Genomic DNA, 13,671 nt, shown 5'->3' on the forward strand with positions numbered 1-13,671 from the left:
TTAGAATGGTGAGTCTTCATTACTCCAGCAAATCTCCAGACCTCACCTGCCTGTAGGTACAATACCTGAGCTTTGCTAGCTCGGAAGCCTCTTTTGAGTTACTGCAGAGCCTTAACCCTTGGCTAGTTTCTAACTTCCCTTCTCTGCCATCCCCTGGGCTTTCCCAAGCAAGATCCAGGTTAAGGCTGCAAAGGCCTGAATCCATCCATCCTACTTTCTTGGAGAATTTACTGCACATGAACAGTAGAGAAAGGCTCCTCAACTGCAGGGCTCTGTGTGGAGCTTCTCAAAGGGCTATGGTGTTGGGAGCTGACCTGCCTGGTTCAGAGACTGTAGCCTCATTAATGGACAAAAAGGTCCCATGGCTAGGGCTGACTGAAAAAGCCTTGGGGCTATGAGGCACTAAGGAGACAGAACATTTCCTCCCAGCAGGAGCACAGTCCCTGCCTTCCTCTTATCGCCCTGTTTGGCCCAGGTTGATGACTGGTTAGCTGATGATGGGTAAGGTTTCTTAAGACAGGCACAGTCACAAAGGGCCATCAGGGAAGGACTTAGGGGTCTATAGAGAAGGTGCAGAAAGACCCTCACCCCTCAGCTTTATCATAGACTGAGTCCTCATTCTTTTTTTTTATTGTTATTCAATTACAACTGTCTGCATTTTCTCCCCATCCCTCCACCCCACCCCTCCACCCCACCCCTGCCAATCCCACCTCCCTCCCCCACCTCCACCCTCCCCCTTGATTTTGTCCTTGTGTCCTTTATAGTAGCTCCTGTAAACCCCTCTCCCCACTATCCCCTCCCCCTCCCCTCTGGCTATTGTTACATTGTTCTTAATTTCAGTGTCTCTGGTTATATTTTGTTTGCTTTTTTTCTTTTGTTGATTAGGTTCCAGTTAAAGGTGAGATCAAATGGTATTTGTCCCTCACTGCCTGGCTTATTTCACTTAGCGTAATGCTCTCCAGTTCCATCCATGCCATTGCAAAGGGTATAAGCTCCTTCTTTCTCTCTGCTGTGTAGAATTCCATTGTGTCAATGTACCATAGTTCTTTGATCCACTCATTTAGAGATGGACACTTAGGTTGCTTCCAGTACTTGGCTATTGTAAATTGTGCTGCTATGAACATTGGGGTGCATAGGTTCTTTTGGATTGGTATAATCCCAGCAGCGGAATTGCTGGGTCAAAGGGCAGCTCCATTTTTAGTTTTCTGAGGAAATTCCATACTGTTTTCCATAGTGGCTGCACCAGTCTGCATTCCCACCAACAATGTACTAGGGTTCCCTTTTCTCCACATCCTCTCCAACATTCCTCTGTTGATTTGTTTATGTTGGCCACTCTGACTGGTGTGAGATGGTACCTCATTGTGGTTTTAATTTGTATCTCTCTGATGGCTAGTGATGCAGAGCATCTTTTCATATGTCTCTGGGCCCTCTGTATGTCTTCCTTGGAAAAGTATCTGTTCAAGTCCTTTGCCCATTTTTTAATTGGGTTGTTTGTCTTTCTGGAGTGGAGTCGTGTGAGTTCTTTATATATTTTGGAGATCAGGCCCTTGTCTGAGGTATCATTGGCAAATATGTTTTCCCATACTGTTGGTTCTCTTTTCATTTTAATGCTGTTTTCTTTAGCCATGCAGAAGCTTTTTATTTTAATGAGGTCCCATTTATTTATTCTTTCCTTTATGTCCCTTGCTTTAGGGGACGTGTCTGTGAGGATGTTGCTGCATGGAATGTCTGAGATCTTCATGCCAATGTTTTCCTCTAGGACTTTTATGGTGTTACGACTTATATTTAAGTCTTTTATTCACCTTGAATTTATTTTTGTGTATGGTATAAGTTGGTTATCGAGTTTCATTTTTTTGCACGTAGCTGTCCAGATCACCCAACACCATTTGTTGAAGAGGCTATTTTTGCTCCATTTTACGCTCCTGCCTCTTTTGTCAAATATTAATTGACCGTAAAGACTTGGGTTTATTTCTGGGGTCTCTGTTCTGTTCCATTGGTCTATGTGCCTGTTTTTTTATTCTGAGTCCTCATTCTATCTGGAAAGTTTCCTAATCTCTTTACTGCTCTGCTCTCCCCACGTGACTCAGCCTCAAAACAATGCCAAAGGCAGCTTCAGACTTCTACGGGACAAATGATTACTGGGGGGCAAATCTGGCCAGAGAAAGAATATACATTGTTTCCTTTGAGGCTTGTTCTGCCCTGTTTCTATGAATCAGACACTTGACCTAAAGCCGACCCTGACCAGACACAATCCCTGTGTTTCTTCAACTATTATCTGTAAATCATGTCAGATTATCATGAGTGTAGCTTTTGGGACATTAATTGATGAGCTTTACGTGCATCTCTGTGTATCTCTGTGTGAGCTGAACTCAATAAAGAAGCATGGAAGGAAGTGTTTGAGACCCTTCTCTTCTGAGACATTGGTCACTTTTCCTCCCCAAGCAGACCATGTCTTGGTAGACTTATTCTCATCTGTGGCGGTGGGGTAATTCTGTGGATGGAACCCCCCCGACACACACACACTATGGGTTCCCTGCAGAAGCCACCTAATATCCGAGGCTTCCCTTTGGTTTTGGAAGATGGGAAGAGAATGTCTCTTTTCTTGATGTTGGATCCCATGTTCTCACTTGACGCTCAAAGCAACACTGTCTCCTAGGAGACAGTTTCTCCAGCTTCTGACACTACTGCCAACTGATCAAGCCAGGCAAAGACAATACCTCCCTAGGAAGTGTGCATGGTGCTTCTGTGGTCAGACCATCCCAACTCACAACCTTGGGCAAATCTGCTAGCCTCTCTGTACTTCAGTTTCCTTTATGACAAAGAAAGTATTCATAATTATTATTGGCCCTGGCCAGGTATCTCAGTTGACTAGCGTGTAGTCCAGAAACACCAGGGTGGCAGCTCCCATCCCTGGTCTGGTCAACCAAAGAATGCATAAATAAATGAAAAACAAATTCACGTCTCACTCTCTCTCCTTTCTTCTCTCCCTAAAATCAATTTAAAATGTTTAAAATATAATAATTACTACTTAATTGGGCTGCTGAAGATCAAATTACCTCACTCTACATAGTACTAAGAACACCACTCAGTGTGTAGTGAGCACCTGATACATGTTAACTGCTGCTTTTTTCATCATCACATGTATCCGTTCATCTCTCCCTTTTCCATCCTTGAGGCACACATGCACAACATTTCCTCTGATTCAGCAGCCCCTCCTTTCAAATCCCTACAAACAACTAGGTGTGTAGAATCACTGGGGTACTATTGGACTCCCCTTGTCTGTGAAATCAGAAAATGCAGACATTAATTCTCAGAATTAAACTGGTTATTTTAAGTCTACTGAAAGAACCACCAAAACTAAATGTGTTCATTGCATTCCAAAAGTTAAACTCAGTCTGAGATGTCAACAGATCACAAATGAATTAATATGTTTTCCAGGACTACAGCGAAGTTTCAACATCCTGAAGACCAACTTCACTCTCAATTAGGATCAAATTTTTCTCCAAGTATCTCGATCTAACAGTGGATAGTAATCACTTGAGCAGCAAGATCAAGATAATGTAACTCTCCAGCTTCATTTCTAACTTTCATAAACATGGCTGTGACTCTAAGCCAGGTAATAAATATCAGAAGCATGCATACATTTTCCCCACAATTGATAGCATTTCAGTTTGGCCCCTTGGTTTCAGTGGTCCTGTTTGGCTCCATTTTCCTAATCATATAACCTCTGAGTCATTCTTCCCCTTCCTTCCTGAATTTAATAAACTACCAGCAAACCCGCTGCTCTTGTTGTAATAATATGCCCTCCCCAGCAGCAATAGTGCAGAGTTCTTGTTGTAATCAGCTTTGAGGGGGGACTTCCACCTACAGGCATGGGAGGCCCCAGTGGAAACCTGGGGAGGGACTGTTCCAGCCTTTCATTCCCTCCTGTCCTGATCAGAGGCAGAAGCAGGTCTCATCTGGAGCCCAGGAGGGAGGGAAATAACTGGGCAGGTGCTTCCTCCCTCTGTAGAGCATCAGGAACAGGGAGCTTTCCCACAAAGCAGGGCCAGTCTCCAGGCAAAGGAATGTCTGAGTTCTAAGACACAGCCTGGCTGGAGATCTTCAGCCCCCTTCGAAATCCTTTTGAAGATGTGGAAAAATCTTGTCAACAGCAAGCTTGAGAGCTCCTCTTCTTACCCTGAGAGCTGTGGATTCCTGCTGGTCTTTTACCAGAAGGTAGGATAGAATTGGAAGAACAATCATTTTACAAGATTCTCTCTTTAGATGTCAAAATCTAAAATCCTAATAGAAATAAGCTTTAAGTAAGATAATGAATGCATCAAACAAGACATTCAGTCCTGAAGGACAAATCTTAAAGTCTTATCAAGAAATACTTATTTGTTAAAAATGGTTTAGACTGTTTTCCTTCAAAATCAGATGAAACATTCCTGGTTCCTTAAATAGTTTCAGACCCTTCCCCATCTTGATTGTCCTTCTCTGAATGTGTTTTAGGTTCTTCATTTCTCTTAATACGGCACCCAAGGGGGAATGCACTATTCCTGAGGTGTGTGGGCTGAAAGGTTAGCTTTTATGCCCAAGGATTGAATGTTTCCTGATATTGACCATGGCTAAAACCTTACTTTTTTTCACATGAACTGCTCCAAATGCAGGCCTTCTGTTCTGTAGTAACAAAATTGGATTGAAGGCTTTTGTTTGTCTTTGGTTTTTAGGAGTAGCAGAGAAGATAACTGAAGGACCCATAGAAATGGCTGGCACAGTGTCTTCAAGTTGTGACTTACAACTTTTACATTTGTGGACCATGAAATCCATTTCAGAGGTCACTGCCAGCTTTACCTTTATAAATGTAATAAAACAGACAGAAAAACATCACAGTGCATTTCATTCAGAAGGGCAAGAATTACTTCATGGGAACTTTCGATTCAGCTTATGTATGTGTGTCTGCATGTCTACCAGGTTACGATCATACCATCATTGAGTGTGGCCAAAAAATTAAGTCACTGATCTAGTCTAACCAGGGACTAGCAGTGTGCTACAAGGCATAAGCATTTGCTTGAAATTTAGTCAGAGAATTCCTGGTTTTAAGTCTGGGCTCTGCCACTTCAGAACTGCATGAACACAGGATCCTGTTAAACTTGATTGAAACTTAGCTCACTTCCTCATCTGCAAAAGGGGGGTGACAACAGGATTTTCTTCAAAGACATGATAATGAGCAACACACTAATACTCACTTCCAATTTCTAAGCTCACACCATGAGCCAGGATATACGACATGAACTTTACCTGCATTATCCACCAAGAAAAGCCTTTAATAAGTTTCATATTGTTATCACCCATCAAACAAGGAAACTGAGGCAATTTGGTTCAGGCATCTTTATTTATACATTTCACTACACTGGCCCTAAGTACACTATGACTCGACATAAATCTGATGATACATTTAGAGTACTTAGCACAACTACTATTACCTATGGACACCGAGGAGCCTTTAAAATTCAATGCCACTCAAAGGGCGGGTGCTCCAAGAGATGAAGTGTTCAGGCTGGTACGTAGGATGATGCCCTGCTTCCGTCACCAGGAACATTTTGCTTCTTTGGCTCTACTACACGATGTGCTTTGTGATGAAGTTCACTGACAGCCTGGCAGAAGCACAGGCAACAACAAGCAATGACTGGTCTGTGGACCACACTCGGAGTAGCACTGGCTCAGGTGATAGTGCTGTAATCATCTCAGTCATCATGATCATGTTAGCATTCTCTGCAAAACATATTCACATTTCCTCTTTCACTGTCTGAAAGGCTTTTTACTACTCCAGCAAAGGTGAACTTGTACATTTATGCCTGGTCACTTTCATCTTGTAAATTTCAGCACATTGTAAGATTTTTAGAATCTTTAGAGTCCCATCCAAATGCTCCAATTATCCTCACTGGCCTTGTGTCACCCACATACCTACTGAGCATGTCTCTTGTATCTTCATGGAAAATGCTGTTACAAAGCTAATCAGGATAGAGCCAAGGACTGATGGGCATTCAGTTTAACAATGACAAGAACAGTGGTCTAGTTGCCCTCAAAGGCTGTGTGCCTCCACATTACTCTCACTTTTCTCAAGCATAAACCCAGACCTGCACTTTCCAAAGGGTGAAGGAAATGGAATGAAAACACTGGAAAAGAAACCGTTTGTAGGGCTCCATGTTGTGGTGCACAGGCATTATTGCACCTTGATGAGAAAACGCTGGAGGCATTTACTGAAAAGCATCACTCTCTTCATCTACACAATGAGTCCCATTTTTTCATACGACTCAAATTAATTCAGACTGGTCCTTTCTCTCTGTTCACCACTGTGAATCAAATAAGTGTAACACCACATCTATATGATTAATGGCCCAGAAAACAAATTTTTAATGGCACCAATAGAACACTTTTTAAATACTTTCTTCCATCCATAAATAAAAATTCTCTTTTATTTTGCTCATGATTTGGGATTATCTTCAGGGAAAAGGGGGAAGGATTGCTACGCTAGGCTGGCCAACCAGCTTGCTGAAAATATTAAAGGACTGATGTTACCATGATCCCTTGCCACTCTGGTCTGCTTTGTCTGGGTCCTACCTTGTCCAAATGTCAGGTGATGCTGCCTTCCCAACTCCTCAGATTTGTATTTCCTACCAGGATGAAAGACAGCTAGTACCAAGAGGACCTTTCAAAAATATGAACAGGCACAAGTCTTCAAAGTGTGTTTAAATAATCTTGACATGATACTATGGCTTAGACCCAGAAATGCAAGGATGGTACAATATTTGCAAATCAGTAAGTGTAACAGATCACATAAAAAAGGAAAGACAAAAATCATGTGATTGTATCAAAAGATGGTGAAAAAGCATTTCACACAGGACAGTACCCATTTATGATAAAAACTCTCAGTGAAGTGGGAGTAAAGGAACCATACCTTAACATAATAAAGGCCATATATGGGAAACCTACAGGCAACATTATACTCAATGGGCAAAAACTAAAAGCTTTCCCACTAAATCAGGAACAAGACAAGGGTGCCTGCTTTCACCACTTCTATTCAACTAGTATTGGAAGTTCTAGCCCCAGTGATCAGGCAAGAAAGAGAAATAAAAGACTTCAAAATTGGAAAGGAGGAAATAACACTCATTGTTTGCAGATGACATGACAGTGTACATAGAAAACCCTATACAGTTCACCAAAAAAACTACTCAATCTAATAAGTGAATTTGGCAAAACCACAGGGTACAAAGTCAATATTCATAAATCAAAGGCACTTTTTACACCAACAATGAACTATCAGAAACAGAAATTAGGAAAAATATCCTATTTAATATAGCAACAAGAAAAATAAAGTACCTAGGAATAAACCTAACCAAGGAGGTAAAAGACCTGTACTGAGAAATGTACATAGCACTGAAGAAACGAATTAAGGAAGACACAAATAAATGAAACACATATCATGTTCATTCATTATATGAATTAACATCATTAAAATGTCCATATTACCCAAAGTAATTTATAGACTCAAAGCAATCTCTATTAAAATATGAATGACATATTTCACAGATATAGAACAAATACTTCAAATATTTGTATGGAACCATAAATGGTTGCAAATATTTGTATGGAAACAAATAACCTCAGCAATTTTGAGAAAGAAGAACAAAGTAGGAGGGAGCATAATAGTTGATGTCAAACTATATTACAAAGCCACTGTAGTCAAAGCAGTCTGGTACAGGCATAAGAACAGACGCATTGATCAATGGAACAGAATAGAGAGCCCAGAAAGAAAGCCTTGTCTCTATGTTAATTTACATTAGATTCAGGGAGCAAGAGCACAAAGTGAAGTGAAATTAGCCTCTTCAATAAATGATGTTCAGAGATCTGGACTGGTACACGCAACAAAATGAAACTAGAGCAACAACTGACACCATACCCAAAACTACACTCAAGATTGATAAAAGACTTAAACATAGGCCATGACACCATAAAAGCCCTAGAGGATAACACAGTCAGGAAAATTTATGATATCCCACAGAGTAATATTTTCACCAATACACCACTGGGCAAAGGACATAAAGGAAAAAGTTGACAAACGGGACTACATCAAGCTAAAAAGTTTTTGCACAGCAAAGAAAACCATCAAAAAATAAAAACAACAAACAACATGGAAGAACTTATAGGCTGATACATCTGATAAGGGCTTAATATCCAATATTTCTTTTTGAAACTTATAAAAACATGCGGGAATGCTGGCAGGTGGGGGGTAAAGTGTGGAGGGGAATAAAGGGGAGAAACAACTGGGAAAACTGTAATAGCATAGCAATAAAACATTTCAGACCTCAGTACCACCATACATTAACTATGAGTAACTGCATAAAGTACCAACTGTGCTGCTATTTCTTCAGTCCAGAAATCACTATGCAAGTAACAGTTGGGCATACTACAGTGACCAACCACTTCACATCCTTCAGTCTGTCTGATGATGAGTCACTGCGCGTCTGTCACTCAGTTCACTTAGACAGCAAAGCATGTAGCAGTGCTGCCTCCTTGTCTAACAGTGGGAAGTAAAACCATGCAACATTCTATAAAAATAGTCAGAAAAGAAAATCAGTCCACAAAGATGAACATGCAGGAAAGAAACAAAAACTGGTAATGCTGGAAGTGAAACATAAATCAAATGGAAATGGTTATAGAAGAAATACCCCACCACGTGAATGCTAGAGACTCTAGAGGAGCAGCCAGAGGAACTTTGTGAAGGTGAGTTTATGTACGGAAAAGAGGAAAGTAACTGTGAAGAAAGGATGACAATGCTCCAGAGGAAGTGGAAAACTTCAGAATAAACTCTCAGAGAGATTTCCTAACAGTGAAAGCACGAAGGAGGAAACACTGGAAGCTGATCCTAACTCAGGAGTAAGAGAATTCACCAAAGCATAGAAGATATGCTGTGCTGCATCACAAGCTGTATGATCAGAAGAAAAAGGCGTGCGTTGTTCAAACTGCACTTGGGAAATTTATACAGAAACAAAACACTAATTCTTCATGTCGCTAGTGTTTAAAGTACAGTATACTAAACAAATGTAAGTTTACTTCAGCGATGCTTACTCAGCGGCATTCATGGGCAGAAAGGAGTAATCTAATGAATGTATCTCCACAAGAAGAGTTTTTAACCATTTAGCAAACATTTCCAAATGTCACAGAAATGATCGTAATTTTTCTTAGTAGGACTCATTTGAAATTTCAGTTTGATTAGTCATTTTTACCACCCCATACTATTGTGCCAAAGAAGGACTGCCTGTATAGTAAGGATGTATTATTTAATGATATTATCAACAGGAAACATTTATCAAGAGCATCCAGGTTCCTAACTAACCTACAAAAATCCACTAGGCCTGTTATTGAAGACTCAAGACAGAAATACTCTGGCCTGCCGCACTTCAGCTCTTCTATTATTTACTTTTCGGGTTCTATGTTACGATCTACACGTGCAAATCTCTTCCATTACTACTCCCAAGTTCTGCCCACATCCAAGTGTCTTCATCTCAAAGGTGGGAAAACAAGATCATGTTGTCCAACCTTTGCGTAAAAGGGCTGGGGAAAGCCAGGCTTATGAGATTGACCACAGGGTACACAGGACAGTACCTAGCATGGCACAGTTAGTCAATCAGGAGCAACAGGGGCATTAAAAGACAGTTTGGTTCCAGTATACACAATGATGCTTACTTCCGAAGAGGTTAATTAGGTATTATTCTGGTTTTGTTTTCTACCCATATGATTACACACACCTACTAGCAGAGAAAAAATATTCCATATTTTTTGAGCCTCTCATTACTTGGAGATTTTAAATCATCTGCATTCAGAGCTCTCTTGTAACACCAGTACAATTTAATAAGAAATTTTAAAACATTTCACACTTCAATGTATTCTGGATGTGATCCTGGGACGGAAAATGGACATTAGGCAAAAACAAAGACAATGTGAGTATACTATAGACTTCAGTTAATAATGCATCACTATTGGTTCATTAATTGTGACAAATGTCCCACACTAATATAACAGGAAACTGAGTATGAGGTAGAAGGGAATTCACAACTTTCCTGTAAATCTAAAACCAAGGTAGCATAAAGACTTCTTTAAAAAGCTATTGTGCATACTCTTTGTCTAACACTAATTTTTTTATTAGTGCTGGGATATAATGAAATTTTTGAATCACAGGTACTGTATGTACTAGTTTCTATTCCCTAGAGTAGTGTCCCTTAAGCTACACCCTGAGCAATCTGCTAGGAAGTGTGAAAGCCACTCTCTAGTCTAAAGGGCAGTAAGAGGCCTGATTTGAGGAATACTCCAATTCATAGTTCCTCAAAACAGAGAGAGCACTAGACTGAGGGTAAAACAAAACCTGCATTCTAATACTGAATTAGTAACCAATTATGTAAAACACTTTATTTATTTATTTTTTTGTAACACTTTATTTCTTTAAGCTTCAGTTTTCTCATCTACAAAATAAGAGGACCTTAGTATGTTTCAGCTTAAAGGTCTCCGTCCAACTAGAATTGTTTTTCCCCAAAATGTTTCTTCTACTAAAAGTAAAATATATATATGATTTAAATAATGCACATTAAAATGCAATGCTTTAATAAAGGCCAAAAATATTTGTCAGGTTTTTTTCTTTTTGGCCTACTATCAAACAACTACTGTATTTTTATCAAGAGTATTTTAACATAAATAAAAAACATATATTACATCTATCTAACTCACCTAATTTTACATTTTACACTGTAGCACATTTATTTTACAAATATACAGGTCCTGTGTACCTTCCTTACTCCCCAAAAGCAAACAATACAAAATAAAGCTAATAAAAAGTATAATTTAACAATAGTTTCAATACATAGTCCAGTTTTTTCTGCCCTGATCTCTATACCAATTTGATAACAGTGTTAATGACAGAAAGCACGGAAAATCGATAAATGTAATAATATTAAATATGCCAGGGCAAATTTTTAGCAACAGTTTCAAAACAAATTTCAGTTGTTTGAGAAAGCTCATTAACTGCCAAAAATACCTTCTTTTTCATTATTCTGAGTTTCAAATTTCATAAATCCAAAAACAGAATTAAATTACAACAATAAGAAGACTAAGTATCAACTGGAAAAAGCAGACTTCCGATGTAAAATATGCTAATAATGTAGCAGCAACTTCTTTAGAATTTATATTTGACTTCCAAAAATGACTAAACATGGTTTGGCGCAGACACTGTCCCGCAGTGTTCGCGGCGTTGTGGCTGAGACAAGACAAATTCGCACAGACTACTAAGTCCTGTGGAGGAAAAGAGACAGCAAGGCCTCTCTCTCAAGGGAGAGCGCCTTGGAGCACCTTGGCCACTCTCTCAAGAGGTGAAAGCCCCGATCCTTTCCTTGACAGGCTTTTATTGGGTTTAATTTGCATAGGAATACAAGGTGTATATGGAAAGCTCATCAATCATTGTCAGGTAGAAATGATCAAATAAATAACATTCAAAGAACTATGAGGGCTTATTTAGAATCAGGGTCAGATAGCTAAAGGACCATAAAACTTTGGGGAAACAAACTCATTTCATGCTTGGACCCTTATCATAATATAAATTTGAGGGTATTAGCAAAGTAGGTTTCATAGGATTTTATGCATTCTTTCCTAGGCCTGATTGCCCGAGGGAACCTACCCTTTCCAGCACAGGGCCACACCCACCTCCAGCATTGTTTCAGGCTTAAGTCAGGCAGGGGAAGTAAGGCAGCCAAGAGATTAGGAGACTTCTTGCAGACAGAATTAGGACTCAGGCCATGTCAAAGCCAAGGGGTGAGGGTCCATCACCCCCTTTCTCCATAATCCCCCAAGTCCTTCCCTGAGGGCCCCCTCATAACCATGCCTGTCTTAGGTCGTCCCTCCTTTGAGGAATTTTACCCATCATTGGCTAACCAGTCATCTGCCCAGGGCCAAGCAGGGTGAGGTGACAGTGGGCAGAGGCAGTGCCCCCACAAGGAAAATAAACTTTGTCTCCTAAGTGGCCTATGGTCCCAGATTCTTTTTACTCAGCCTCAGCCATGAGGGGTTACAGTTTCTGAAACCAGGCAGGGCGGTTCCCAACAATGGTTAACAAAAACTACCTGCCATTAATACCATCTAGTATTTGGTGTTTTCAAAATTACTTTCACACTCTCTCATATGTATAATGTTAAGACAAAAAAATCATGTTTAAATGAACAAGGCAATCCATAAAATGAAAACTATCAATCAAATTAAAATGCACCATTTTATTACTAAATTTTCAAGAACCTACAGGTACTAAGTACAATTCTTAAAAAGGTATGGCTCCATCACAAGCACAGTCCATTTTGAACATCAAGTACAGTAACTGATGTTGTTAACACTAAAAGGACACTTTTCTTTGCCCCGCCCCCCAGGGGGTGCACTGTTCCCAGAAGTACTGCAACACCTGGTTGATGCATGGAGTGGACAGAGCAAGCTCCTATTCCATCTGCCAGCTCCAAAAGTCCATTTAATATAATGTCCTCGGAGTGAGGACATGTCAGATATTAAATTGATAACAAATACTACACTTGATCACAACCAAAAGCCTGAGAAGAGATGAAAGGTCACTTTTTCAGTAAGTCTTGCTTTATTAGTTGCTCTGACCCAAAGTATACTGAAATATTTCCCCAAGGCTAACATCGTTGAAACTCTTACCACCTTTGATACCTGAAAATAATAAAGATGAAATTTAAGACAACTTTTCATTGAGGTGTACGTAGACTGTATCCTTAGGTACTACCTTAAAAGTGCCAATCACAATACACTGAAGTCTTCCATTTCAGCACATAATTTAAAAATTATTTTTATTATGCACTGATAACATGAAATATTAAATCACACTGTTCTATAATCTGGTTTCCAAAGGTCATATGTATTAACGTTTTAAGTAGTAAAACTTAACATTTTTAACATTTTTTAAATGGTCAAATTTCTACAACCTCATTGTTAAAACTTACTTTCAAAGTCTGTGCTCATAGGAAACTAAACACTGTATACAGAAGTTGAGCAGCTTCTCTAAGCAACCACTTTTTTTCAGTTCGCCTTCATTTTTTTCTGAGCTTTTATTTTGTTTGCACTGCAGTTTTTCACTTAATGTAAAAAAGATAATACACACTAAATCAGGTAAGAACGGTCATCTTTCCCTTAAAGAGCAACAGTCCTCTTCTTCTTAGTCCTCTCCTCCTTTACCCGCATCAAGGAGAGTCCAGGGGAAGTGGAGCTCCCTCCACTCCACCCTGGATGCTGGGTGACCCGGCACCGCCCGGACCGTCTGAGGTTCAGACCCGTCTCCCCTGGGCCTTCCCACCACCCTCCCACATGGCTGTCTGCCTAGGATTCCGACTGGCACCCGCGGGACCCTGCGTGTGCCCCAGCGCAGGCGTCAGTCCAGCCCAAGATCGCTAGCACGCGGCTGAGGCCCAAGCACGACCGGTCACCACCTACAGCTGCCCTGGGACTTTGGCGCCACACACGCCGCGGTCCCGGGCTTCTCTCCAACAGGAGGCCGGCATCGGAGAAGGTGCGCTCCGGCTTGCGCTCAGCCCCCAGCTGCCAGCAGTAGACCGAGGGGCGGAGCCTGGTAGTAGTGGGAAA

The 13,671-nt window shown here is 40.5% G+C and overlaps 1 protein-coding gene and 1 non-coding gene across 2 annotated transcripts in view; one reads left to right on the plus strand and one right to left on the minus strand.

The window, feature by feature from the left end:
* The first annotated feature begins 4,131 nt into the window (after nucleotides 1–4,131).
* Nucleotides 4,132–13,671, plus strand: part of LOC123478461 (uncharacterized) — a 41,015-nt gene continuing 31,475 nt past the window's right edge. Inside the window, exons 1-2 of the mRNA XM_071222137.1 lie at nucleotides 4,132–4,218; nucleotides 13,412–13,597. Coding sequence (XP_071078238.1) covers nucleotides 4,132–4,218; nucleotides 13,412–13,597 — 273 coding nt within the window. The remainder of the gene's footprint in view (nucleotides 4,219–13,411; nucleotides 13,598–13,671) is intronic.
* LOC112320877 (U2 spliceosomal RNA) lies at nucleotides 12,448–12,635 on the minus strand. The gene has a single exon (XR_002976453.1). It is a non-coding gene; the product is annotated as a U2 spliceosomal RNA (small nuclear RNA).

This window comes from Desmodus rotundus, chromosome 8 (assembly GCF_022682495.2).
Source record: "Desmodus rotundus isolate HL8 chromosome 8, HLdesRot8A.1, whole genome shotgun sequence".
Classification (NCBI taxonomy): Eukaryota; Metazoa; Chordata; class Mammalia; order Chiroptera; family Phyllostomidae; genus Desmodus; species Desmodus rotundus.